We start from the raw sequence: 25,960 nt of genomic DNA, 5'->3' as shown, positions 1-25,960 counted from the left end.
CAGGGTCAGACTTAAATGCACTTCTTGAGTATAATGTTTAAATCTGCAGCATCATGTTTAAAGTTTAAGAGCTCTGAATGTGTGACGCAGGGTGAGTGCATTGAGTAGTAAGAAAAATATATTAACTAATTACGAATTAGCTTTTTAATTAACGAATTTACACTATCAGCAATTTTCTGCCAGCATTCCCCGCTCACCTTATTTGCAACAACAACGTTGCTTTTAGCTGTGATAATGTATTTATATTCTTCATAGCTCTCCGTTATAATGATCTGTTCCTCCTGACTGAAACAGACGGCACGCGATCAGTCCATTTTGTGCAGAAAAGGAGTGAAATGATGCGCCAAATGCCCCTTTTTATGGGAACGTGCACCGAGCCTGAAGCAGAACACCTGAGTTAGCAAAGAAAGTTCATAACCACCATTGTGATACCACTTATCTCTGATCGGGAGTTTAGGGTTTGTCGAGCCAGCTCACACAAAGAAAGCCTGGGGTATGTTGAACTTGCTTTGTAGTACACCTCTCTGACCTCAAACACTCCCTGATCAACCTTCTCCACCAAAGACGATAAAACACCACGAGACAGATTCAGTTCTTTAAAGATTTTGTATTCTGATCATTGTAAAGTTTCTTACAGAAATTATACAAATTACCAGGGAGCTCCCAGAGTACAGCTGTGCATGGTTACATAAATACACTTTGTATAAATAAGAAAATTGACTGTACATTGTTTTGACATATATATTATGTATACCACGACCTTTGATACTAGTCTATGCATAGGTTAAAATTGCAATATGCAGCCTGCTCTAAGTAGCATGTGTTCCTTCATTTAATTTAAGACACTTGTACACTTTAAAACACGTCTGTGCAGTCTATGCTTTATTATGCTTTTTAAATTTGCTATTGTATCAGATAAAACTTAAACGTTGGTTTTACTTGATACAATAGCAAATTTATTTACATGCATTCGGAGACAACAGAAAGGTTCACATTACAGCATTTTGAATAATATTTGGTTATACAAATCACAAAATAATCTATCTTGCTGTTAACCTCTTAACATCATCTGGGTCGCCAGCGACCCGCTTAAGCCAGTTGCAAGTGTCTTAGCATCACACAGTAATGAGTAAAGGCAACTAGCACAATTTGGCCACCTGAAGATGTGTTGGAGAGGTTCGGGGACACCAGTGACGCCTCAAACTAAAAACTCCCTAGCTCCCTTAAGGTTAGGCCTAGAGGTCTGGAATTGTATACAGGAGTGGTTGACAAGATGTAGAAGGTATATGGAGAGTTGCATAATTCTGGCATGAAGCATGTCCTAGTTATTGGTATTCAAATATCATTCATTATAGACAAGGACGAAAAACACTTTTTTGAGCCATATTTGAACTGATGTAATTTTGGTTGTGTTTTAGCCACATGCTAAACAAGCACATTTCCAGAAATTAGAAGATGTTACTTTTCAAATGAAGCCTAATACATGCATTTTGGCCTTACAGTTTTGTCTTCTGTTATGGGCTTTTCCATTTTGGTATGTCAAATGGCCGAAAATTCCAGAAAAAGGGTGGATGTTAAGAGGCTACAGAAGATTACCTTCACAATCCAGAGCATCACCACAAAAAGCAAATATACACATGTATAATAATATAAATACATATAAATAAGTGACTGGATAATCATACAGGATATCCTTCAGATTTCATACATTTCATGTTGTGGGGGGGGGGGGGTCATCCCAACTTTAATATCTGGAAGTTCTTTCCAAGCCATATAACAAATGAGATCCTCAGAAATCTAATGGAAAATTAGATGTAATGGGAACAACGTCCTTTTTCATACCAGTGGTTTTCTAAATGGCATTTCACATGGATGTGGACGTCAGCAGAGACATTATTGCTGGCTTGACAGTAGCCATGACAGCAGTACCAGGCAGGAAGCAGTGATGAGACTGGTCTTGTGGCTTACTCCACTTGAAACTTCTGTAAATGTTGAGATAGGAAAGGAGACATTGTTTTAACAAGAAGTTCTGTATTATTTTATATTTTTGATTAAGTAGCTCTCAGTAGTGCTTACCTGCACCATCCACAGAAATAAATGTGGTGTCAATGTTGAAGGCTGTGACATTTGAAGCTGCATTGACCAAAACATTTGCAATCTGAGTATTACTAGGAACAGATGTAGATGCAAATCCAAGGTCTATGTTGTTGATGATTGATCCATTACTGCAAAAGGAATTACAGAAATATATTGTTTTAGTCATATGAATTAATGGCCAATATTTTTTAAGATTCTATCAACAGAATAATATCAAATTACCTGAATGAAATCACTGTGAAGGAGCGGAATGAAGAGAATGTATTTTGGTAGACAGGTTTGAGCTGCAGAAATACAAGCAAACAAACTATAAGTACATACATATTTGCAACATTTTAATGGTTTGTGTTTCTTCACGTTTTCTACACTTTTTTCACTACCTTTTATTATCATGTCATTTGTAATATGTAATAACACTATTGTATTTCCTGTTCATCCAAATTCCAGTTTCTTTAATGACTATCACATGTGTAATCTATGTCATTTTTACTGTATATGGTGGACTGATTTACATTATATTTTATCTTTGAAAACTCACCACCGGGAATGAAATGTCATCCCATAAGAAACAGAGTTTCCTCCCATTGTGAGACAAAAAATAATCTAGCATCCCATTAAGAGGTATCTGAAACACTTACACTTAAATTTTAGTAAGAAATGTGTTTGTATTAGACTGACCTATTTTGAAACATGTATATAATTAAAATTAAGTTGGGAGAGTTGTTCTGTAGTTTATGGTATAGCCAAATTCCACAACACAACAATTTTCATAAAAAATAAGGGTATTAAGGGTATTTTACATTTTTTAGGTGAAAATCATAAATTAATGTGTTTGCAAATGAAAATAAAAGATTACGTATTGCGAAACACTGATAGATATCTTGTAAAATGTAGAGAGAGAGGGACTTACATCTGATTTTATCAGTGAGGCTCGACTTTGAAATGCTGCAGATGATGGACTCAACAAGTCACTTGTAAATGTCTCTCCAGCAGATCTGAAAGTCAGCCGCCTTATGGTGATTGCCTCAACAGTTGTAGTAGTTGATGTGGTGGTTGTAGGAGTCGTTGCAGTCTTGGTAGTTGTTTTTGCAGCAGCTGTAGTAATAGTGGTATTTAAAGAGGGGGCTGCAGTTGAATTTGATGTAGTGTTTCTTTCTGTAAAGAATAAATATGAAATAAGATGAGGAAATATGGAAAAAAAAACAAATTATGGTAACCAGAGAACCTTGTTTTGAACAAACATCACAATATCTGTTGACTTGTGCATGTTTGTCACGGTTAACTTCATGGCAATTATAAATAAAACACAGAGTGTCTGTGTTATTTGTCAACACCGCCATTTAAAAAAATGGTTCAGGAAAGTAATCAATAATAACCTTCATAGAAACATTAGAAAGGATATTAGAAGTGAACACATTCCTGTAAATCCTTGTCCTTAACTGTTTTAGGACATCAAACTTTGAACAGTTATTTTCAGATTAAATTTAGCAGTATACCAGAAATCATCTTTGGAGAATTCACAGAGTAATCGCTTTGTCATGTTAATTTAAACAATTAGTTGTAGTTCATTTAAACACTCATGACACACACAGTGTGACAGATATGTTGATAAATGATATCAACAGGTATATTTCCCTGCCCTAATGCCTAGTGGAGTGAAATGTAGGGTTAACAATTTACTTACGAACTATTTGGATGGAGTTGGTTTCAACAGTGAGGTTGAAGGTATTGTTGGGGTTAGACACGGAGTCTACTAAGGTTTGGACAACATCAGCAGCCTCTGGTATTTCTGCAGATGAAGCAGTTTGATTGAACTCAATCCCCAGTTCTACTTCAGTGTTTTCCACTCGTGTTGTGGCTGCAACTGGTCTGTATCAAGAAAGCATACCTCTTAATCAAATGATATTAACATGCAAAACGTATGCATATGTGTAATTATTCCATTATTTTCTGTCATTATTATCATTATATCTTACCTAAACTCTATGACAAAACAGCGGATGAAAAGCAAACCATATTTTGCCCTGTAGACGAAATCACACTGTGGGAAGGAATCAGATGGAAAAATATAAACAAATTAAAATTACACTGTTCTCTATATTTGATTTAAAAATACTGAAAACTCATGTCTAACACTGAAAAACTATACTCACCAATGCCACAACTCTTTTGGCAAGAGTTTGATATTGTACACTGCTGGGATTATTGAGTTCTGGTACAAATGATTCGACCAAGGTTGCCTCTACATTGTATAGAGCTGATTTGGGAGCTGCAGTAGTAGTAGTAATAGTTGTAGTTGACACAGCAACTGTTGCTGTTGATCCTTCAGTTGTAGTTGAACTTCCAGTTGTTGCAGACCCTGCAATTATATTTGTTGATCCCTCAGTTGTAGTTGAACTTCCAGTTGTGGCAGACCTTGCAGTTAGAGTTGTTGATCCCTCAGGTGTAGTTGTTGTTGTTGATCCCTCAGTTGTAGTTGAACGTTCAGTTGCGGTAGACCCTGCAGTTGTAGTTGTTGCTCCCTCACTTCTAGTTGTAGTTGAACTTCCAGTTGTGGTAAACACACCAGCTGTAGTTGTTGGTCCCTCAGTTGTAGTTGAGCTTTCAATTGTGGTAGACCCTGCAGTTGTTGTTGATCCCTCAGTTGTAGTTGGACGTTCAGTAATGGTAGACCCACCAGCTGATGTTGTTGATCCCTCACTTGTAGTTGAACTTCCGGTTGTGGTAGACTCACCAGCTGTAGTTGTCGATCCCTCAGTTGTAGTTGAAATTCCTGTTGTGGGAGACCCTGCAGTTGTTGTTGTCAATCCCTCAGTCGTAGTTGAACTTTCAGTTGTTGTAGACCCTGCAGTTGTAGTTGTTGATCCCTCAGTTGTAGTTGAACTTCCGGTTGTGGTAGACTCACCCGCTGTAGTTGTCGATCCCTCAGTTGTAGTTGAACTTCCAGTTGTGGTAGACCCTGCAGTTGTTGTTGTCAATCCCTCAGTCGTAGTTGAACTTTCAGTTGTGGTAGACCCTGCAGTTGTAGTTGTTGATCCCTCAGTTGTAATTGAACTTTCAGTTGTGGTAGACCCTGCAGTTGTTGTTGTTGATCCCTCAGTTGTAGGTGACATTTCAGTTGTGGTAGAAGCACCAGCTGTTGTTGTCAATCCCTCAGTTGTACTTGAACTTCCAGTTGTGGTAGACCCTGCAGTTGTTATTGTTGATCCCTCAGTCGTAGTTGGACTTTCAGTTGTGATAGATTCACCAGCTGTAGTTGTTGATCCCTCAGTTGTAGTTGAATGTTCAGTTGTGGTAGACCCTGCATTTGTTGTTGTTGATCCCTCAGTTGTAGTTGAGCTTTCAGTTCTGGTAGACCCTACAGTTGTTGTTGTTGATCCCTCAGTTGTAGTTGAATGGTCAGTTATGATAGACCCTGCAATTGTTGTTGTTGATCCCTCAGTTGTAGTTGAACTTTCAGTTGTGGTAGACTCACCAGCTGTAGTTGTCGATACCACAGTTGTAGTTGAACTTCCAGTTGTGGAAGACCCTGCAGTTGTTGTTGTTAATCCATCTGCTGTAGTTGAACTTTCAGTTGTGGTAGACTCAACACCTGTTGTAGTTGATCCCTCAGTTGTACTTGAACTTTCAGTTGTTGTAGACCCTTCAGTTGTTGTTGATTCCTCAGTTGTAGTTGAACTTTCAATTGTGGTAGACCCTGCAGTTGTAGTTGATGATCCCTCAGTCGTAGTTGGCACATCAGTTATGGTTGAACCACCAGCTGTTGTTGTCAATCCCTCAGTTGTACTTTTACTTTCAGTTGTGGTAGACACACCAGTTGTAGTTGTTGATCCCAAAGTTGTCGTTGAACTTTCTGTTGTGGTGGACTCACCAGCTGTTGTTGTCAATCCCTCAGATGTAGTTGTACTTTCTGTTGTGGTAGACGCACCAGTTGTAGTTGTTGATCCCAAAGTTGTCGTTGGACTTTCTGTTGTGGTGGACTCACCAGCTGTTGTTGTTGATCCCAAAGTTGTAGCTGAACTTTCTGTTGTGGTGGACTCACCAGCTGTTGTGGTGGACTCACCAGTTGTTAATCCCTCAGCTGTAGTTGAACTTTCAGTTGTGGTAGACTCACCAGCTGTTGTTGATCTCTCAGTTGTAGTTGACCTTTTAGTTGTGGAAGAAACACCAGTTGTTGTTGTCAATCCCTCTGTTGTAGTTGAACTTTCAGTTGTGGTAGACCTTGCAGTTGTAGTTGTTGATCCCTCAGTTGTAGATGACCTTTCAGTTGTGGTCGAACCACCAGCTGTTGTTGTCAATCCCTCAGTTGTAGTTGAACTTCCAGTTGTGGTAGACCCTGCAGTTGTTGTTGTTGATCCCAAAGGTGTAGATGAACTTTCTGTTGTGGTAGACTCACCCGCTGTAGTTGTTGATCCCTCAGTTGTAGTTGAACTTTCAGTTGTGGTAAACCCACCAGCTGTTGATCCCTCAGTTGTAGTTGAGCTTCCGGTTGTGGTAGACCCTGCGGTTGTTGTTGTTGATCCCTCAGTCGTAGTTGCACTCCCAGTTGTGATAGACTCACCACCTGTAGTTGTTGATCCCTCAGTTGTAGTTGAATGTTCAGTTGTGGTAGACTCACCAGCTGTAGTTGTTGATCCCTCAGTTGTAGTTGAGCTTTCAGTTGTGGTAGACCCTGCAGTTGTTGTTGATCCCTCAGTTGTAGGTGAACTTCCAGTTGTGGTAGATCCTGCAGCTGTAGTTGTTGATCCCTCAGTTGTAGTTGATCTTTCAGTAGTGGTAGAACCACCAGCTGTTGTTGTCAATCCCTCAGTTGTAGTTGAACTTCCAGTTGTGGTAGACTCACCAGCTGTTGTTGTTGATCCCTCGGTTGTAGTTGCACTTTCAGTTGTGGTGGACCCTTCAATTGTAGTTGTTGATCCCTCAGTTGTAGTTGAACGTTTAGTTGTGATAGACCCTGCAGTTGTAGTTGATATTTCATTTGTGGTAGACCCACCAGCTGTTGATCCCTCAGTTGTAGTTGAGCTTCCGGTTGTGGTAGATCCTGCAGTTGTTGTTGTTGATCCCACAGTTGTAGTTGGACTTTCAGTAGTGGTAGAACCACCAGCTGTTGTTGTCAATCCCTCAGTTGTAGTTGAACTTCCAGTTCTGGTAGACTCACCAGCTGTTGTTGTTGATCCCTCGGTTGTAGTTGCACTTTCAGTTGTGGTGGACCCTTCAATTGTAGTTGTTGATCCCTCAGTTGTAGTTGAACGTTTAGTTGTGATAGACCCTGCAGTTGTAGTTGATATTTCATTTGTGGTAGACCCACCAGCTGTTGATCCCTCAGTTGTAGTTGAGCTTTCGGTTGTGGTAGATCCTGCAGTTGTTGTTGTTGATCCCACAGTTGTAGTTGGACTTTCAGTTGTGATAGACTCACCAGTTGTAGTTGTTGATCCCTTAGTTGTAGTTGAGCTTTCAGTTGTGGTAGACCCTGCAGTTGTTGTTGTTGATCCCTCAGTCGTAGTTGGACTTTCAGTTGTGATAGACTCACCAGCTGTAGTTGTTGATCCCTCAGTTGTAGTTGAATGTTCAGTTGTGCTAGACCCTGCAGTTGTTGTTGTTGATCCCTCAGTTGTAGTTGAGCTTTCAGTTCTGGTAGACCCTACAGTTGTAGTTGTTGATCCCTCAGTCGTAGTTGAATGATCAGTTGTGATAGACCCTGCAATTGTCGTTGTTGATCCCTCAGTTGTAGTTGAACTTTCAGTTGTGGTAAACCCACCAGCTGTTGATCCCTCAGTTGTAGTTGAGCTTCCGGTTGTGGTAGACCCTGCGGTTGTTGTTGTTGATCCCTCAGTCGTAGTTGCACTTCCAGTTGTGATAGACTCACCACCTGTAGTTGTTGATCCCTCAGTTGTAGTTGAATGTTCAGTTGTGGTAGACTCACCAGCTGTAGTTGTTGATCCCTCAGTTGTAGTTGAGCTTTCAGTTGTGGTAGACCCTGCAGTTGTTGTTGATCCCTCAGTTGTAGTTGAGCTTCCGGTTGTGGTAGACCCTGCAGTTGTTGTTGTTGATCCCTCAGTCATAGTTGAACTTCCAGTTGTGGTAGACTCACCAGCTGTAGTTGTCGATCCCTCAGTTGTAGTTGAACTTTCAGTTGTGGTAGACCCTGCAGTTGTTGTTGTTGATCCCTCAGTTGTAGTTGAACTTTCAGTTAAGGTAGACCCACCAGCTGTTGTTCCCTTAGTTGCAGTTGAGCTTCCAGTTGTGGTAGACTCACCAGCTGTAGTTGTTGATCCCTCAGTTGTAGTTGAGCTTTCAGTTGTGGTAGACCCTGCAGTTGTTGTTGTTGATCCCTCCATCGTAGGTGAACTTTCAGTTGTGGTAGACTCACTACCTGTAGTTGTTGATCCCTCAGTTGTAGTTGAGCTTTCAGTTGTAGTAGACCCCGCAGTTGTTGTGGTTGATCCCTCAGTTGTAGTTGAACTTTCAGTTGTGGTAGGCCCACCAGCTGTTGTTCCCTTAGTTGTAGTTGAGCTTCCAGTTGTGGTAGACTCACCAGCTGTAGTTGTTGATCCCTCAGTTGCAGTTGAACTTTCAGTTGTGGTAGACGCACCAGCTGTTGTTGTCGATCCCTCAGTCGTAGTTGAATGATCAGTTGTGATAGACCCTGCAATTGTCGTTGTTGATCCCTCAGTTGTAGTTGAACTTTCAGTTGTGGTAGACCCGCCAGCTGTTGATCCCTCAGTTGTAGTTGAGCTTCCGGTTGTGGTAGACCCTGCCGTTGTTGTTGTTGATCCCTCAGTCGTAGTTGGACTTCCAGTTGTGATAGACTCACCACCTGTAATTGTTGATCCCTCATTTGTAGTTGAATGTTCAGTTGTGGTAGACCCTGCAGTTGTTGTTGTTGATCCCTCAGTCGTAGTTGGACTTTCAGTTGTGATAGACTCACCAGCTGTAGTTGTTGATCCCTCAGTTGTCGTTGAGCTTTCAATTGTGGTAGACCCTGCAGTTGTTGTTGATCCCTCAGTTGTAGTTGAACTTTCAGTTGTGGTAGACCCTGCAGTTGTTGTTGTTGATCCCTCAGTTGTAGTTGAATGTTCAGATGTGGTAGACTCACCAGCTGTAGTTGTTGATCCCTCAGTTGTAGCTGAGCTTTCAGTTGTGGTAGACCCTGCAGTTGTTGTTGATCCCTCAGTTGTAGTTGAGCTTCCGGTTGTGGTAGGCCCTGCAGTTGTTGTTGTTGATCCCTCAGTCGTAGTTGAACTTTCAGTTGTGGTAGACTCACCAGCTGTAGTTGTCGATCCCTCAGTTGTAGTTGAACTTTCAGTTGTGGTAGACCCTGCAGTTGTTGTTGTTGATCCCTCAGTTGTAGTTGAACTTTCAGTTAAGGTATACCCACCAGCTGTTGTTCCCTTAGTTGTAGTTGAGCTTCCAGTTGTGGTAGACTCACCAGCTGCAGTTGTTGATCCCTCAGTTGTAGTTGAGCTTTCAGTTGTGGTAGACCCTGCAGTTGTTGTTGTTGATCCCTCCGTCGTAGTTGAACTTTCGGTTGTGGTAGACTCACTAGCTGTAGTTGTTGATCCCTCAGTTGTAGTTGAACTTTCAGTTGTGCTAGACCCACCAGCTGTTGTTGTTAGTTCCTCAGTTGTAGTTGAACTTCCAGTTGTGGTAGATCCTGCAGTAGTTGTTGTTAATCCCTCAGTTGTAGTTGAACTTCCAGTTGTGGTAGATCCTGCAGTTGTAGTTGTTGATCCCTCAGTTGTAGTTGAGCTTTCAGTTGTGGTAGGCCCTGCAGTTGTTGTTGATCCCTCAGTTGTAGTTGAACTTTTAGTTGTGGTAGACCCTGCAGTCATTGTTGTTGATCCCTCAGTCGTAGTTGAACTTTCAGTTGTGGTAGACCCACCAGGTGTTGTTGTTGATCCCTCAGTTGTAGTTGAACTTCCGGTTGTGGTAAAGTCACCAGCTGTAGTTGTTAATCTCTCAGTTGTAGTTGAGCTGTCAGTTGTCGTAGGCCCTGCAGTTGTTGATCCCTCAGTTGTAGTTGAACTTTCAGTTGTGGTAGACCCACCAGCTGTTGTTGTTAGTTCCTCAGTTGTAGTTGAACTTCCAGTTGTGGTAGATCCTGTAGTTGTAGTTGTTGATCCCTCAGTTGTAGTTGAACTTCCAGTTGTGGTAGATTCACCACCTGTTGTTGTTGATCCCTCAGTTGTAGTTGAACTTCCGGTTGTGGTAAAGTCACCAGCTGTAGTTATTAATCTCTCAGTTGTAGTTGAGCTGTCAGTTGTCGTAGGCCCTGCGGTTGTTGTTGATCCCTCAGTTGTAGTTGAACTTTCAGTTGTGGTAGACGCACCAGCTATTGTTGTTAATACCTCAGTTGTAGTTGAACTTCCAGTTGTGGTAGTCCCACCAGGTGTTGTTGATCCCTCAGTTGTAGTTGAACTTTCAGTTGTGGTAGTCCCACCAGGTGTTGTTGATCCCTCAGTTGTAGTTGAACTTTCAGTTGTGGTAGTCCCACCAGGTGTTGTTGATCCCTCAGTTGTAGTTGAACTTCCGGTTGTTGTAAAGTCACCAGTTGTAGTTGTTAATCTCTCAGTTGTAGTTGAGCTTTCAGTCGTCGTAGGCCCCGCGGTTGTTGTTGATCCCTCAGTTGTAGTTGAACTTTCAGTTGTGGTAGATCCTGCAGTTGTAGTTGTCGATCCCTCAGTTGTAGTTGAACTTCCAGTTGTGGTAGACTCACCACCTGTTGTTGTTGATCCCTCAGTTGTAGTTGAACTTTCAGTTGTGGTAGATCCTGCAGTAGTTGTTGTTAATCCCTCAGTTGTAGTTGAACTTCCAGTTGTGGTAGATCCTTCAGTTGTGGTTGTTGATCCCTCAGTTGTAGTTGAGCTTTCAGTTGTGGTAGACCCTGCAGTTGTTGTTGATCCCTCAGTTGTAGTTGAACTTTTAGTTGTGGTAGACCCTGTAGTCGTTGTTGTTGATCCCTCAGTTGTAGTTGAACTTGCGGTTGTGGTAAAGTCACCAGCTGTTGTTGTTAATCTCTCAGTTGTAGTTGAACTTTCAGTTGTGGTAGACCCACCAGCTGTTGTTGTTAGTTCCTCAGTTGTAGTTGAAATTCCAGTTGTGGTAGATCCTGCAGTTGTGGTTGTTGATCCCTCAGTTGTAGTTGAACTTCCAGTTGTGGTAAAGTCACTAGCTGTAGTTGTTAATCTCTCAGTTGTAGTTGAGCTTTCAGTTGTCGTAGGCCCTGCGGTTGTTGTTGATCCCTCAGTTGTAGTTGAACTTTCAGTTGTGGTAGACCCACCAGCTGTTGTTGTTAGTTCCTCAGTTGTAGTTGAACTTCCAGTTGTGGTAGATCTTCCAGTAGTTGTTGTCAATCCCTCAGTTGTAGTTGAACTTCCAGTTGTGGTAGACCCTGCAGTCGTTGTTGTTGATCCCTCAGTTGTAGTTGAACTTTCAGTTGTGGTAGACCCACCAGCTGTCGTTGTTGATCCCTCAGTTGTAGTTGAACTTCCGGTTGTGGTAAAGTCACCAGTTGTAGTTGTTAATCTTTCAGTTGTAGTTGACCTTTCAGTCGTCGTAGGCCCTGCGGTTGTTGTTGATCCCTCAGTTGTAGTTGAACTTTCAGTTGTGGTAGACCCACCAGCTGTTGTTGTTAGTTCCTCAGTTGTAGTTGAACTTCCAGTTGTGGTAGACCCACCAGCTGTTGTTGTTAGTTCCTCAGTTGTAGTTGAAATTCCAGTTGTGGTAGATCCTGCAGTTGTGGTTGTTAATCCTTCAGTTGTAGTTGTGCTTCCAGTTGTGGTAAAGTCACCAGTTGTAGTTGTTAATCTCTCAGTTGTAGTTGAGCTTTCAGTCGTCGTAGGCCCTGCGGTTGTTGTTGATCCCTCAGTTGTAGTTGAACTTTCAGTTGTGGTAGATCCTGCATTTGTAGTGGTTGATCCCTCAGTTGTAGTTGAACTTCCAGTTGTGGTAGACTCACCACCTGTTGTTGTTGATCCCTCAGTTGTAGTTGAACTTTCAGTTGTGGTAGATCCTGCAGTAGTTGTTGTTAATCCCTCAGTTGTAGTTGAACTTCCAGTTGTGGTAGATCCTTCAGTTGTGGTTGTTGATCCCTCAGTTGTAGTTGAACTTCCGGTTGTGGTAAAGTCACCAGTTGTAGTTGTTAATCTCTCAGTTGTAGTTGAGCTTTCAGTCGTCGTAGGCCCTGCGGTTGTTGTTGATCCCTCAGTTGTAGTTGAACTTTCAGTTGTGGTAGACCCACCAGCTGTTGTTGTTAGTTCCTCAGTTGTAGTTGAACTTCCAGTTGTGGTAGACTCACCACCTGTTGTTGTTGATCCCTCAGTTGCAGTTGAACTTTCAGTTGTGGCAGACGCACCAGCTGTTGTTGTTAATCCCTCAGTTGTAGTTGAACTTTCAGTTGTGGTAGATCCTGCAGTAGTTGTTGTTAATCCCTCAGTTGTAGTTGAACTTCCAGTTGTGGTAGATCCTGCAGTTGTAGTTGTTGATACGTCAGTTGTAGTTGAACTTTCAGTTGTGGTAGACCCTGCAGTTGTTATTGTTGATCCCTCAGTTGTAGTTGAACTTTCAGTTGTGGTAGAGCCACCAGCTGTTGTTGTTGATCCCTCAGTTGTAGTTGAACTTTCAGTTGTGGTAACGTCACCAGCTGTAGTTGTTAATCTGTCAGTTGTAGTTGAGCTTTCAGTTGTCGTAGGCCCTGCGGTTGTTGTTGATCCCTTGGTTGTAGTTGAACTTTCAGTTGTGGTAGACCCACCAGCTGTTGTTGTTAGTTCCTCAGTTGCAGTTGAACTTCCGGTTGTGGTAGATCCTGCAGTTGTAGTTGTTGATCCCTCAGTTGTAGTTGAACTTCCAGTTGTGGTAGTCTCACCACCTGTTGTTGTTGATCCCTCAGTTGTCGTTGAACTTTCAGTTGTGGTAGTCGCACCAGCTGTTGTTGTTAATCCCTCAGTTGTAGTTAAACTTCCAGTTGTGGTAGATCCTGCAGTTGTAGTTGTTGATCCCTCAGTTGTAGGTGAGCTTTCTGTTGTGGTAGACCCAGCAGTTGTTGTTGATCCCTCAGTTGTAGTTGAACTTCCGGTTGTGGTAGACCCACCAGCTGTTGTTGATCCCTCAGTTGTAGTTGAACTTTCAGTTGTGGTAGACCCACCAGCTGTTGTTGTTGATCCCTCAGTTGTAGTTGAACTTCCAGTTGTGGTAGATCTTGCAGTAGTTGTTGTTAATCCCTCAGTTGTAGTTGAACTTCCAGTTGTGGTAGATCTTCCAGTAGTTGTTGTTAATCCCTCAGTTGTAGTTGAACTTCCAGTTGTGGTAGACCCTGCAGTCGTTGTTGTTGATCCCTCAGTTGTAGTTGAACTTTCAGTTGTGGTAGACCCACCAGCTGTCGTTGTTGATCCCTCAGTTGTAGTTGAACTTCCGGTTGTGGTAAAGTCACCAGTTGTAGTTGTTAATCTCTCAGTTGTAGTTGAGCTTTCAGTCGTCGTAGGCCCTGCGGTTGTTGTTGATCCCTCAGTTGTAGTTGAACTTTCAGTTGTGGTAGACCCACCAGCCGTTGTTGTTAGTTCCTCAGTTGTAGTTGAACTTCCAGTTGTGGTAGTCTCACCACCTGTTGTTGTTGATCCCTCAGTTGCAGTTGAACTTTCAGTTGTGGTAGACGCACCAGCTGTTGTTGTTAATCCCTCAGTTGTAGTTGAACTTCCAGTCGTGGTAGATCCTGCAGTAGTTGTTGTTAATCCCTCAGTTGTAGTTGAACTTCCAGTTGTGGTAGATCCTGCAGTTGTAGTTGTTGATACGTCAGTTGTAGTTGAACTTTCAGTTGTGGTAGACCCTGCAGTCGTTATTGTTGATCCCTCAGTTGTAGTTGAACTTTCAGTTGTGGTAACGTCACCAGCTGTAGTTGTTAATCTGTCAGTTGTAGTTGAGCTTTCAGTTGTCGTAGGCCCTGCGGTTGTTGTTAATCCCTCAGTTGTAGTTGAACTTCCAGTTGTGGTAGATCCTGCAGTTGTAGTTGTTGATACGTCAGTTGTAGTTGAACTTTCAGTTGTGGTAGACCCTGCAGTCGTTATTGTTGATCCCTCAGTTGTAGTTGAACTTTCAGTTGTGGTAACGTCACCAGCTGTAGTTGTTAATCTGTCAGTTGTAGTAGAGCTTTCAGTTGTCGTAGGCCCTGCGGTTGTTGTTGATCCCTTGGTTGTAGTTGAACTTTCAGTTGTGGTAGACCCACCAGCTGTTGTTGTTAGTTCCTCAGTTGCAGTTGAACTTCCGGTTGTGGTAGATCCTGCAGTTGTAGTTGTTGATCCCTCAGTTGTAGTTGAACTTCCAGTTGTGGTAGTCTCACCACCTGTTGTTGTTGATCCCTCAGTTGTAGTTGAACTTTCAGTTGTGGTAGTCGCACCAGCTGTTGTTGTTAATCCCTCAGTTGTAGTTAAACTTCCAGTTGTGGTAGATCCTGCAGTTGTAGTTGTTGATCCCTCAGTTGTAGGTGAGCTTTCTGTTGTGGTAGACCCTGCAGTTGTTGTTGATCCCTCAGTTGTAGTTGAACTTCCAGTTGTGGTAGACCCACCAGCTGTTGTTGATCCCTCAGTTGTAGTTGAACTTTCAGTTGTGGTAGACCCACCAGCTGTTGTTGTTGATCCCTCAGTTGTAGTTGAACTTCCAGTTGTGGTAGATCTTGCAGTAGTTGTTGTTAATCCGTCAGTTGTAGTTGAACTTACAGTTGTGGTAGATCCTGTAGTAGTTGTTGTTGGTCCCTCAGTTGTAGTTGAGCTTTCAGTTGTGGTAGACCCTGCAGTTGTTGTTGATCCCTCAGTTGTAGTTGAACTTTCAGTTGTGGTAGACCCACCAGCTGTTGTTGTTAATTCCTCAGTTGTAGTTGAACTTCCAGTTGTGGTAGATCCCGCAGTTGTTGTTGTTGTTAATCCTTCAGGTGTAGTTGTGCTTCCAGTTGTGGTAGACCCTGCAGTTGTTTTTGTTGATCTCTCAGTTGTAGTTGAACTTCCAGTTGTGATAGATCCTGCAGTTGTTGTTGTTAATCCTTCAGTTGTAGTTGTGCTTCCAGTTGTGGTAGATACTGCAGTTGTAGTTGTTGATCTCTCAGTTGTAGTTGAACTTCCAGTTGTGGTAGACTCACCAGCTGTTGTTTTTGATCCCTCAGTTGTAGTTGAACTTTCGGTTGTGGTAGACCCACCAGTTTTTGTTGATCCCTCAGTTGTAATTGAACCTCCAGTTGTGGTAGACCCCGAAGTTGTAATTGTTGATCCTCCAGTTGTAGTGGAACTTTCGGTTGTTGTAGATCCACCAGCTGTTGTCGATCCGTCTGTTGTAGTTGAACTTCCAGTTGTGGTAGAACCACCAGCTGGTGTGGTTGATCCCTCAGTTGTAGTTGAACCCCCAGTTGTTGTGAGTCCAGTGATTGTTGTTGTTGGTTTAACAGTTGAGGACGTTTGTGCCGCAGCTGGTGTCATAGAAAGTTGATTGGCCACTATTGGCAAAGAATAGAATCTGTTGTTACACACAATTTATTTTTTCAGGACACAAAGGAAATCTTCATTTTTTATTACAGGAATCACTATCTTACGTGTAAGCACCAGTAAAGTTGATAAGATTGGTCCAACACCCATTGTGTCTGCCCTGCAACCTGAAAAATTTGACAACACAGTGACTCACTCACAAAAGCAGCACATAAACACCTAACATTTGGATAAAAATTAATGTTTAATCTGCAGTGATAATTAAAAGTGTCTGGAGAATTTTTTTCTTTCAAAGAATCTGTAAATGAAACTCGTATATTTTGTAAATGCATGCAGGAAAAGTGTTGTTAATGGATGATTCAATCAAAATAAGAGTTCCTCTTGCCTATTTCATTCAGAGTTCAGTTTCTGTGGTCAGTTTCTGCTCTTCAGGCTCAGAGTGTAATAATAATTATGTTTTAATATCTCATGTTTCTCATCGACTTCCACATGATTTGACAAAGATTAATCAAAGTGAGACACCATGCACAATACCAGAGCCCTGAAACTGGAAGACCTACTTGAGATGACACTTGTATTAATGTTGGCAGTTCAAAAAGTCAGCCATAAAACAGTTCTGTAGAATATAGCTACACCTATAGATACTGTAAAATCTTTAAATTTTTGAAGAGTTTGTGACATTTAACTCATATATCTAAGACGAGACAGATATTAGTGATATATGGAAATTAACCATGGTATTTACTTTGGGCTGAGTCTAGGCAGAAAGAACATTTGCAGAGAACGGTTATATTTTAATGGATTTTCTTAGATATTCATCTTTTTTTCTTTTAGTACTGCCAAAAGGCCTTTTGAAGGATACTATGATGTAGAGTGATTAGCAATTACGTTAATACAAATTCATGCAAATCTTTGGTTTTATTTTAAATCTTTATATTGTTTTGACATTAGAAATCAATTTCTTTTTTTGACAAATTACAGTTTTGTCATAATAACCAAGGGAAGAGGTCAAACATTAAGCAATTACAACCACTGTAGTGTGCATAACATTTTACAGCTTCTATTTCACACAGCTAATAATTATAATATTAGTCAATTATTGGTTCATTGTTATATAAATGCACATAATTTGTGGGGTATTACCCCTAATTTTCCTACAGACAAACTCAAAAAAAGGACACCCTCTGCCCATTTGTTTTATTTATCTTACTGCTCAGTCAATCAGGTATTAAATCAAATGAAGATGTTGTTGACATAAAGTGGTATACAAATCTCAACTAAAATGCTTTGATATAAAAATTCTTTATGCTAAATACACATACGGATGCAAAAGTAATGATTTCATGTCATTTCAAGTGCCACAATGTTACATCTGAAAGATGTTCTACAGATGTGTAGAAATGACAATATGTTAAAAATTAACATTTTAATGCAGCCAAAGTTCGAGGGATTTCTCTGAATACAGTTTTAACTAACTTAATTTAAAATGGAGATTAAATAAAAATTAAATCAATATCAGCACTTACACACAGTTACAGCACTTGTTGTAGTTTTAGGTTCTTAACCACAATTATTCTCAATAAACCTGGTTTTGTTTTTTTAAGAGTTAATTGAGAATTTGATTTCATGTTGTTGGATATAAACACTAGAGTTGAATGTCATCAAAACTACATTTCCTTTTACATAATTTTGTTAACCTTGACACTGATGTGACACACTAGGGCAGGATAAAACAAGGAAAAAAGAATAGTATAGTACATACTAAGTATAGTAATACAGAATAGTAGAGCCATTTGGTGTACAATGCAGCCTTTAACACCTGCTTCAAGCTTGTATGTAATCTCAGTGTGGAAAATATTTTACACTGCAATTTAATGAAAGGTTAAAGTTTGTTTTATTCTTTGGCTGAAATATGCATCAGTGTGGTCAAGTATTTTAAAATGCAAAACTAACACATTTAGGACATAGTTTTATTACAGTTATTTACCTGTGCGCTGAATGAGGAGACTTCCATTAAACACTCAATCAGTTCAACTGTTAAAGTGCTACCAGCTACAGGTGTGCAACTAGCAGACTTTGACCCCTCACTTTGGAGAGGGGCAAGCAAAAGAGATTCATCCAATAACCAATACGGTATTGCATTAATATTCTTTCATTAAAGCTCAAGGATGGATGAAATCAAAATAGGATAAGGAGCAAAAATAACAGCTGAAAGTAAGCTTATGAAGCATGATTTCACGAGAAATTGCCAAAACAATACATAATATGCAATCAAATATACATTATAGTGAAGTATAATTTACAATTTAATAAAAATATAGACACAAAAATGTACTTACCCCGAGTAATAGTCAATAATGTTTTTTAGAATAATGTATAAATATGAATAAATAATGTTAGCTCCTTATTTACTACCCTGCTGCTTCTCTGGTCTTCTGTTGCCACATTTGTTGAGGTCTTTTATTTATATCGCTGTAAACTAAAGGGAGGTGACGTTCCAGGTGGGTCATGAATTTTGTTGAAATGTTTTTACATATCAATGAATAAAAAAAAGTCGTTCACTCCCTAGACAATTGTGAGCACTATTGTTAATGCATTCCACTTGGGTGAACAAACTGGGTGTGTATTATTTATTCTCTTACACAGGTTGAGCTGGTTGATATTGACAAAATATTTATGATTAATTACCACTGTATAATATGTATAATGTGATTATACTGCAGGGATGACTACCATCAAAAAGTATGAATTTCCACACATTATTACTAGAAGTTGGGGTTTCTTGGCACTTTTACTAACATTGTGGCTTACACAACTAACCACACAATTTTAACTCTGTGATGTAGAAACGCATGGCTATTGCAGCACTTGCATAAAGAATTTTACATACCCACACAGCTAATGTAAAACTCAAAACTCAACTTAAACTGACAAAAAAGTAAGCAAATGGACATTTATTTTTACACAAAAAAAAAGGTTTGACTTTATTATTAGAATATTTTATTAGCTTATTTCACAGTTGACAAATACATAGTTGGCCTGGGATCATTGTTGCAGTCAAACAATAAACCATTCTTTTCAAAAGCATGGTAGTACAGGGATACAAAGGGAAGGAAATGTCATGGTGTTTCAAGAGAACTCAATCCAAATTTACCATTGTTACATTCACAGATAGTGAAATTCCTTTCTGGCAGGTCGGTATACACCAAGACACACATACGTCAACAAAACATAGTGAAAGATCAATCAAAGTCCACACCTAAACACGTCTAGAACAATAAGATCGTACTGAAAAGCACACCACGTCATGTATTCATGAGTCAGTTGTAAGGCATTAATTACCAGTCTACCAGAAAGGTAACCACAGCACAATTGTGAGGACTACAGGCATTAAAAAAATGTAATATATTATTTGTAATATAATATAAGATTTATGATTTTAATATGTTATTGTATATTGTAGTCCTATTGTATATTGTTGATGAAAGCTGTATATTGTTGATGAAAGCTGAAATACATTGAAAGCTTAAAGCTGAAAGAAATTGCTGAAGCAATGCTGAAAATGGCTGAAAAATCAGCTGATATAAACTGAAATGAATTGTTTTGAAAACTTGGAGGCTCAAATGTAAAACTGGAGCTAGGAGTTGAAGTGCATCAGCTGAAGAAGCTGAAACAGAGAGCTGAAACATGTTGCTGAAACAGTGGAAAGGCAAATGATATAAGCTGCCAAAGCTGGAAGAAGAAATAAAATGCCTTAAAACTGTGAGAGAAGAAATTCTTTGTATTAATATCAGACAGATGAACTGCATCCTGAAACAACTTAAAGTCTGTGTAAAGCAACAATAAATATGTTTTCTGAGTTTGACACACCACAGAGAAGTGTGTTATTAACAACCCTGCCAAATTTGAATGATTAAAAAAATCGTCAAGTATATAAAATTAGGCTTCAAAATTGTGAAAAATCAAGCCGTTGTCTCTGCTCTCAAACGCTGGGCAGCACTTGAATGCCCTGAAACCACGCCCCAGTCAACTGTCAACTGTCAATCAAATACCACCACTATGACCTGACAAATGGATGCTACTTCTTCTAGCAACTTTCTTCTGCCTACACATCCCTACATGTTTGAGCCATCAGAGCCAGAATCCAATTCTGAGCCAGAAGACACTGACCTACCTGACAATCAACCTCGTTCCTCTCAATCTGCAACAGAATGGTAATTTGTTCCTCCCATTTATAAGTTAGCAATATGTATTACTGTCTAGCATAACCTAACGTTAGCCAAATAAAGCTGGGCTATCAATAAACATAGCAAACATATTTTGTCACTTTATCAGATAGTTTTGTCTATATAGTCACAGATCAAACTAGCAGTCATCATGTGTTTTGTTTCTTGCATATTACCAAATATATATGTGCAAGAACCCCCACCATAATCAATATTAGACTAAAGTAAAGTTTAACACGTATTGTCAGTTTCATTCAAATACACGTCTGCAGGTCTTCTCAATGTTTTATGTGTGGTTTTCTGAATGTCATCATTGCAACACACAAGCTGAGCAACAAAATATTCTGTAATCTGTTCAGATAACTGTACGATTGTTCATAATATAGAATTTAAAATTCATGTAGTTGACAATCTTTAGTCACACTGCGCATTGAACTGGATTTACTGTACAAGAACTTTAAGGTTTGAATTTCTTAACAGTTAAAACAGAAAGAAACAGATCTCAATTGTGTGTGTGTGCGTGTTATTTTGAAGGTGGAGACGGTTTGTGTGTTTGTATGTGTGTGTGTGTGTTTCAGTAAAAATCCCCACAAAGATAGAAAAACGAGTTTGTGTGTGTGTTTGTCTTTATCACATAGTGGGGTCCGTAAGCTGGCACAGTCATAGCGTGGGGACCAAAAATTTTGTGTGGACCAAAAATCCGGTTCCCACACACACAAAAAACCCCCAACAACCTTCAATTCAATGAAAAGAAGGTCGGGGGATGCCCTGTCAGCAAAAGTGTTGTGTGCTTAGGTGTGCTTAGGAGGGGGGACTCAGTACCAGGAGCACTGAGTAGGAGTTGGTACAGCACAAACACACACTTTTCAGTAGCAGAAGACACACTTGGCTCATCTGCACATGTGCAAGCAGTCAGCTAACTGCAAAGACAGACTGTATCTGCACTGAATATATAAACATAGTTCCAATATTTATTACTGGTTATTTATTAATCATTAATCATTTAATCTATTATCAATTGTCAAATTGACAACTTTTAGGGTTTTTACATTACTGTATTTTATTTTACATTTTAATTATCTTAATTCATCTATCAAATTACTTTCCCTAATCAGAATGTTTTAATGGCTTTAACTAGCTAATTGTGGTATTGCCTTTCCTCTGTTAATATATCTCTTTGTTGTTGTTTTTCCTTTTTTTGCTTTTGTAATTGACTCAAATTGACTATAAATAAATGTTGAATGAATGAATGAATATCCAATAGTATTCACACATTTTTCTGTATGTAACGCCTATAGAATAGAATGTGTAGGTCGGCACTTTTAGCACAAAGCTTAAGTTTAAGTTTATGATAAGACTGGACTGTGCTGGAGAGGGCTGAATTGAGTTGTTTCTCTAAAAGACTATCTGGCATGATATTAAGTTGCCTTTATTGGTTAGTTTGTCTTTGTTTTTATTTCAGTCTGCACTCACACAGCTTACTCAGTCTTAGGTATTAAGAGGTTTGTGTTTTCTGGGTTTTGGATTTTCTGCTGTGTTCCTGTACTCCTCCCCAGCCTGTTTTTTTACCTCCACACCTTGCCTACAGTCTCTGCATTTGGCTGTGACATGAGGGTCTGTGTGTCAACCAAACCCTGTAATGGGCAAAATAATTAACATCTTTTAGGACTGGTGAATTATTTCAATATCAAAATTAACCAAACAGGACTAATACAGTACTTACCATGATATAATAAAGAGCGCTATCAATCAATCAAGACCAATTTTCCTGTCTTTATATTTCTCTCTTGTTCAAGTTCTCTTGAAAATAAACAACACATTTTCAGCATTAGTCCCTAACACAAGTTGCGATCTTGCTAATTGTGTTCCTCTCAGACACACCTTGTATGAGGATGGTTTTCAGGGAATCTTCCTCTGTGAATTTTACAACCAGATGTAGATGGCACCAGGTCCAAGAGAGGGTCAGGACAGGTTCTGTATGGACAGCTTAGTGTAAACAGAGCTTCGAGGCCTTAAAGGCAAGGTTGCTCTCTGCCCTGGTGCTGGCCTACAAAGACTTTTCACGCCCTTTCATTTTGGAGATTGACGCTAACCATAGTTGCCTCGGGGCTGTCCCTTCCCAGGAAACAGAGGTGGCGTTAGGCCTGTAGCTTACGCATGCTGAGGCATCCAGCCCACTGAGAGAAACATGACCAACTATAGTTCCATGAAGTTGGAATTCCTGGTACTCAAGTGGACAATGACAGAGAAGTTCAAGGAGTATCTGTTGGAGCACAAGTGTTTGGTCTTCACTGACAACAATCCATTAAGCTATCTCCACTCAGCGAAACTTGGTAACCTATTTCAGATGTAGGTCAGAGCAAACTTTTATTTCCGCAAGCTTTTAATAACCCTTTGTTAATTGCTTAACACCGATTTCTTTCAAAAGGTGAAATTGGTCAGTTTTTGGCAAGCAGCCTGGTGCAGCTGAACAGGTCTTCCCATAGGAAAGCAAAATCCAAGAAGAGATCTCATAGTTGTTTCTTTCATTTCTCCTAGATACAAATTAGCTATTTTTAAGACTAAGGTGAGACCAAAGGCTTTTTCTCCTACTTCTCAAATTCAACTCAGGAGAAACAAACACTTATAATCTCATTTATGTCTTACTCTGATCAAAACAAAAGATCTCTAAATTATCTTAAATAAGTCTAATTTAAGTCTCCTGAACATGGGACCATGAGATCAGAGAAAGAGCTCAAAGAAAACTAGGCTATGACTCCTATGACCCCATGATTCTTCTCAAATATATCTCAGTTTTGTCTCAGGGACCCCAGTGTTACTCCTCATTCAGCCTGGAGTAAGTTAGCAGGTGCAGAGAGCGAGCTCAGAGAAAGGCTGGCTCAGACAAAAAAGCGCGCAGTGCCAATTAATGTCATATTGGTCATGTACACTGTCACTTCACTTCAGCTTCACTGATTGGTGGTCGACTGCACGAGTGACCGAATAACATACAAACGTCAGCAGGTGGTGGCACATGACCCCTATTTGGACCCTTAACTTTAGAGTTGACTACATTAGCTGAAGTTGATGAGTGATGAAGTTGCAGGTAAGTTTTCAACTTCTTACACATAGTTGTGTAACCGTCAAGAGTATGACATTATGCATTATGCAAGTATGCATTAACGCATGTCATGTTTTGATTCAAGGCTCCCTTGTCATGTTTGTTTATTTGGTAATGTTCTTGTTACATCTTAAAAGTTATTATGGGTTCATAAAGACCGTTTTGTGTACACATCTAGTAATTGTTTTAAGTTATATAGTGTAACGCTATCTCTGCTAGCTTTGCCATATTTCTATGGGATTTCCCATTGTATTTATATGTTGCTAACATTATGCTAAGCAACGATTACTGTCCTGTCAGCTAGTTTAGTTTGTGACGTTAAGTGTCATGTTGTGAAACAAATTTATGAAAGAAAAGTCCTGCATCCGAAACATATGTAACAGTAATCATTTTTATTGGTTAAATGTAGTTTAAAATCATCAGATAAAGTCTTCAACTGTTTCCTTCTGTTGGAGGAAAACCTCCATAAACATATTGTTAAATTTAATGGAGCCGAGCTTACCGGTAAACATCTACCTACTCCTTCTAAAAGATCATTTATGATTTCTCATAAACAGACACTAACTGATTCTGTGAACATTAAACATAATTTGATATTAATTTTAGCTCCATGTAAAGTGAATAAACATGTTTCCCAGAGGTGGGTGGTGAGTTAATTTTTATTTTTATTGCTATTATTTTTTACTTTTAACTTCATGCTGAATAATTAAAGGATAGTGACTGTCCAATTACAGTTTTTTAATTGTTGTGTTGCTTTCGTTAGGGTCCCATAGAGCAGTATGGAAAAATCTATTCATTCTTATCCTTTACTCAAGTAATAGTACTTGTGTAAAAATGAGCTCAGATAAAAGTAAAAAGTAAGTCGGTTGAAATGTACTCTGAGTAAATGTTACTACATTACATTTTTTAACTGGACCACCTTTAGGCTACCAAATACATTGCATTAAATCATGTCCAAATCAACAATAAATGTCATTTCTATAGACAGCACTTTGCAGACACTTTGCAGCCTGTGTATACAACTGATTATCAATTAAAAATATACCACAGTCACTTAGCGTACTCACCGGGTGGTGCAATAAATCATTGATTAATTAAGGTAAATACGACCTTTTTTTAAACTATGCCAAAGTATGATAATGCTAACCATACCCCATGATTACGTCATTCTTTATTTTATTGCATTATTGTGTGTCATTGTACTGTTCACAATCTGCTAGGCCCGGCCCAGGTGTGACCCCCTGACACTCGGCCGGTGAACGTACCCAGTCAACATGTATGTTTTCCAGAGTGTCACCAGAGTGCAGTGTCACCTCTCTGCCCTCCTGAGGCTGCTGATACACCAGCGACTCTCTTTTATTCCATTCTCACACGGCTTATCAGGACTTTTTCATGTGACTTTGTGTTTACTCTGTAACAGATGCAACTTCAAATGTACAATACTTGAGATAAAAAGCACTTAAGTAAAAGTAAAATCACTGATTTTTAAATATACTCAAAAAAGTACAAGTACCCAAAAAAAAACTTTCTTACAGTAACAACAGTAAATGTAATTCATTATTTCCACCTCTGGATCCCAGCAAAGATAGTCTTAACATTGACTGAAGTCTAATTTCTCTTGCCCGCCCTTTTATAGATGGGATTCTAATGATTGGAACATTGGAATTATATTGGTAAAATGAAATTCATTACAGTGACGTTAAACATAGTTTAAAGAGTTTAATTCTAAATGCACTGAAAAAGCAAACATAATGCCAATGAAAACATGACATTTTCAAGAGCGGGTTTTATATCAGCATCATAGGAGATATCTTGTTTTCTTGCAAAATGTATTGTTTAGAAGAATGACATGCTAACTTACATTGTTTTTTGTTTATTTTAGGGCATTTTGCATTTGTCACCTTTGAGTATGGCTATACAAAGAAGTCGTTGAAAGTGTGACAGGATCCTGGCAGCCATGTGAGAAGTGTAGTTCAGAGTTTATAAAACTTGTGGAGAAGAAGAAGACAGGGGACATTCTTTCCAACATAAGTAAATTTATATTGTTAGCTTTTGCCATGAGGTTTATACCATCTAGTGTCAACTTTTAAACCGTTAAATACATTATAATGACATCATGAATTACTTACCAACTGTAGGTCACATAGCAACTTCATTTGGCAGGCGGGCTTCTATGTTAAAGTTTGACCACAAGTCTACACAAGTCTTTTATCTTCTATTTGTTGTTCAGAGCCAGAAGACATCAGTCGCTCAAGGATTCCTTGAAAACGTTGTTCGGTACCAGGAGAGCCCTGCAGCCTTGATCCATCCTTCAAAAAAGACTCTTCAGGAGCTCTTCTCCAGTGTTGGCCCGTTTCTGTCGTCCTTGCCTCCATATTGCACCAATGTGAGCATGACAGCCTATGACTTTTCCATCTCCTTTTTGAGCGGGGCTGTGGGTAGATTTTTGGTATGTTGTGAAAAGATCTAGAAATACATAGGTGTTTATAACCTTTGGTATGGATGCTTTTGTTTTGTGAAATTCTTAACATTTGAAACCTCAAGCCCTTCTACAACAATCAATCCTTTTTTTGGGGGTCGAACCACAATGTTTAAGAGCAACTGTTTATAATCTTTGGTGTAGATCAGGGGTGGGCAAACTTTTTGGCTCAAGGGCCACATTGACTTTTAAAATTTGACAGACGGGCCAGGCCAGCACCAGATGCATACATATCAAACATAAACATAAAAAAGGCATTACAGTGTTAATACTTACATTCACTTTTAGTGGTAACAGTGTTGCTGATCACCTTTTTTTGCCAGTGCATCAAAGTCTGGTGTTAGTTTTGTTGTGGCAATTCTCAGAACAGATCTGAGGTGTCCATCAGTCAGCTGAGATCTGTGGGGTGCTTTGTTGGTGTCCATCACACTAAAAGTCTGTTCACACATATATGTACAGCCAAACATTACCAGCATCCTCTGTGCCACTTTCTGGATGTTCGGAAATTTGGCTGAGCTCAATGAAGCATAAAACTCATCCAGTTTAACAGAGCTGCACTTCTCCTTTAAGACAGTGTCACATTGAAGATCAATCA

The 25,960-nt window shown here is 39.6% G+C and overlaps 1 protein-coding gene across 1 annotated transcript; it reads right to left on the bottom strand.

Moving 5' to 3' along the window:
• Positions 1–669: 669 nt before the first annotated feature.
• On the bottom strand, positions 670–24,043 carry LOC121889905 (cell wall protein DAN4-like). The gene is made up of 8 exons (XM_042402137.1): positions 24,039–24,043; positions 4,251–4,512; positions 4,074–4,138; positions 3,782–3,966; positions 3,008–3,252; positions 2,320–2,381; positions 2,077–2,225; positions 670–1,982 (listed from the first exon to the last, which is right to left on the bottom strand). The coding sequence occupies exons 1-8, from the start codon at positions 24,041–24,043 to the stop codon at positions 1,894–1,896; spliced, it is 1,062 nt and encodes a 353-aa protein (XP_042258071.1). The 3' UTR covers positions 670–1,893.
• Positions 24,044–25,960: the final 1,917 nt, after the last annotated feature.

Source organism: Thunnus maccoyii, chromosome 22, assembly GCF_910596095.1.
Source record: "Thunnus maccoyii chromosome 22, fThuMac1.1, whole genome shotgun sequence".
NCBI lineage: Eukaryota > Metazoa > Chordata > Actinopteri > Scombriformes > Scombridae > Thunnus > Thunnus maccoyii.
The sequence above is the reverse complement of the archived record's forward strand: the minus strand, read 5'-3'. Positions and strand labels throughout refer to the sequence as shown.

Coding starts and splice junctions, on each gene's coding strand:
- LOC121889905 (XM_042402137.1), bottom strand. Junction 3,967..4,073: donor TGTTTTGTCATAGAGTTTAG/GTAAGATATAAT, acceptor TTCTTGATACAG/ACCAGTTGCAGCCACAACAC. Junction 2,382..3,007: donor CCTCACTGATAAAATCAGAT/GTAAGTCCCTCT, acceptor GTATTTCTGCAG/CTCAAACCTGTCTACCAAAA.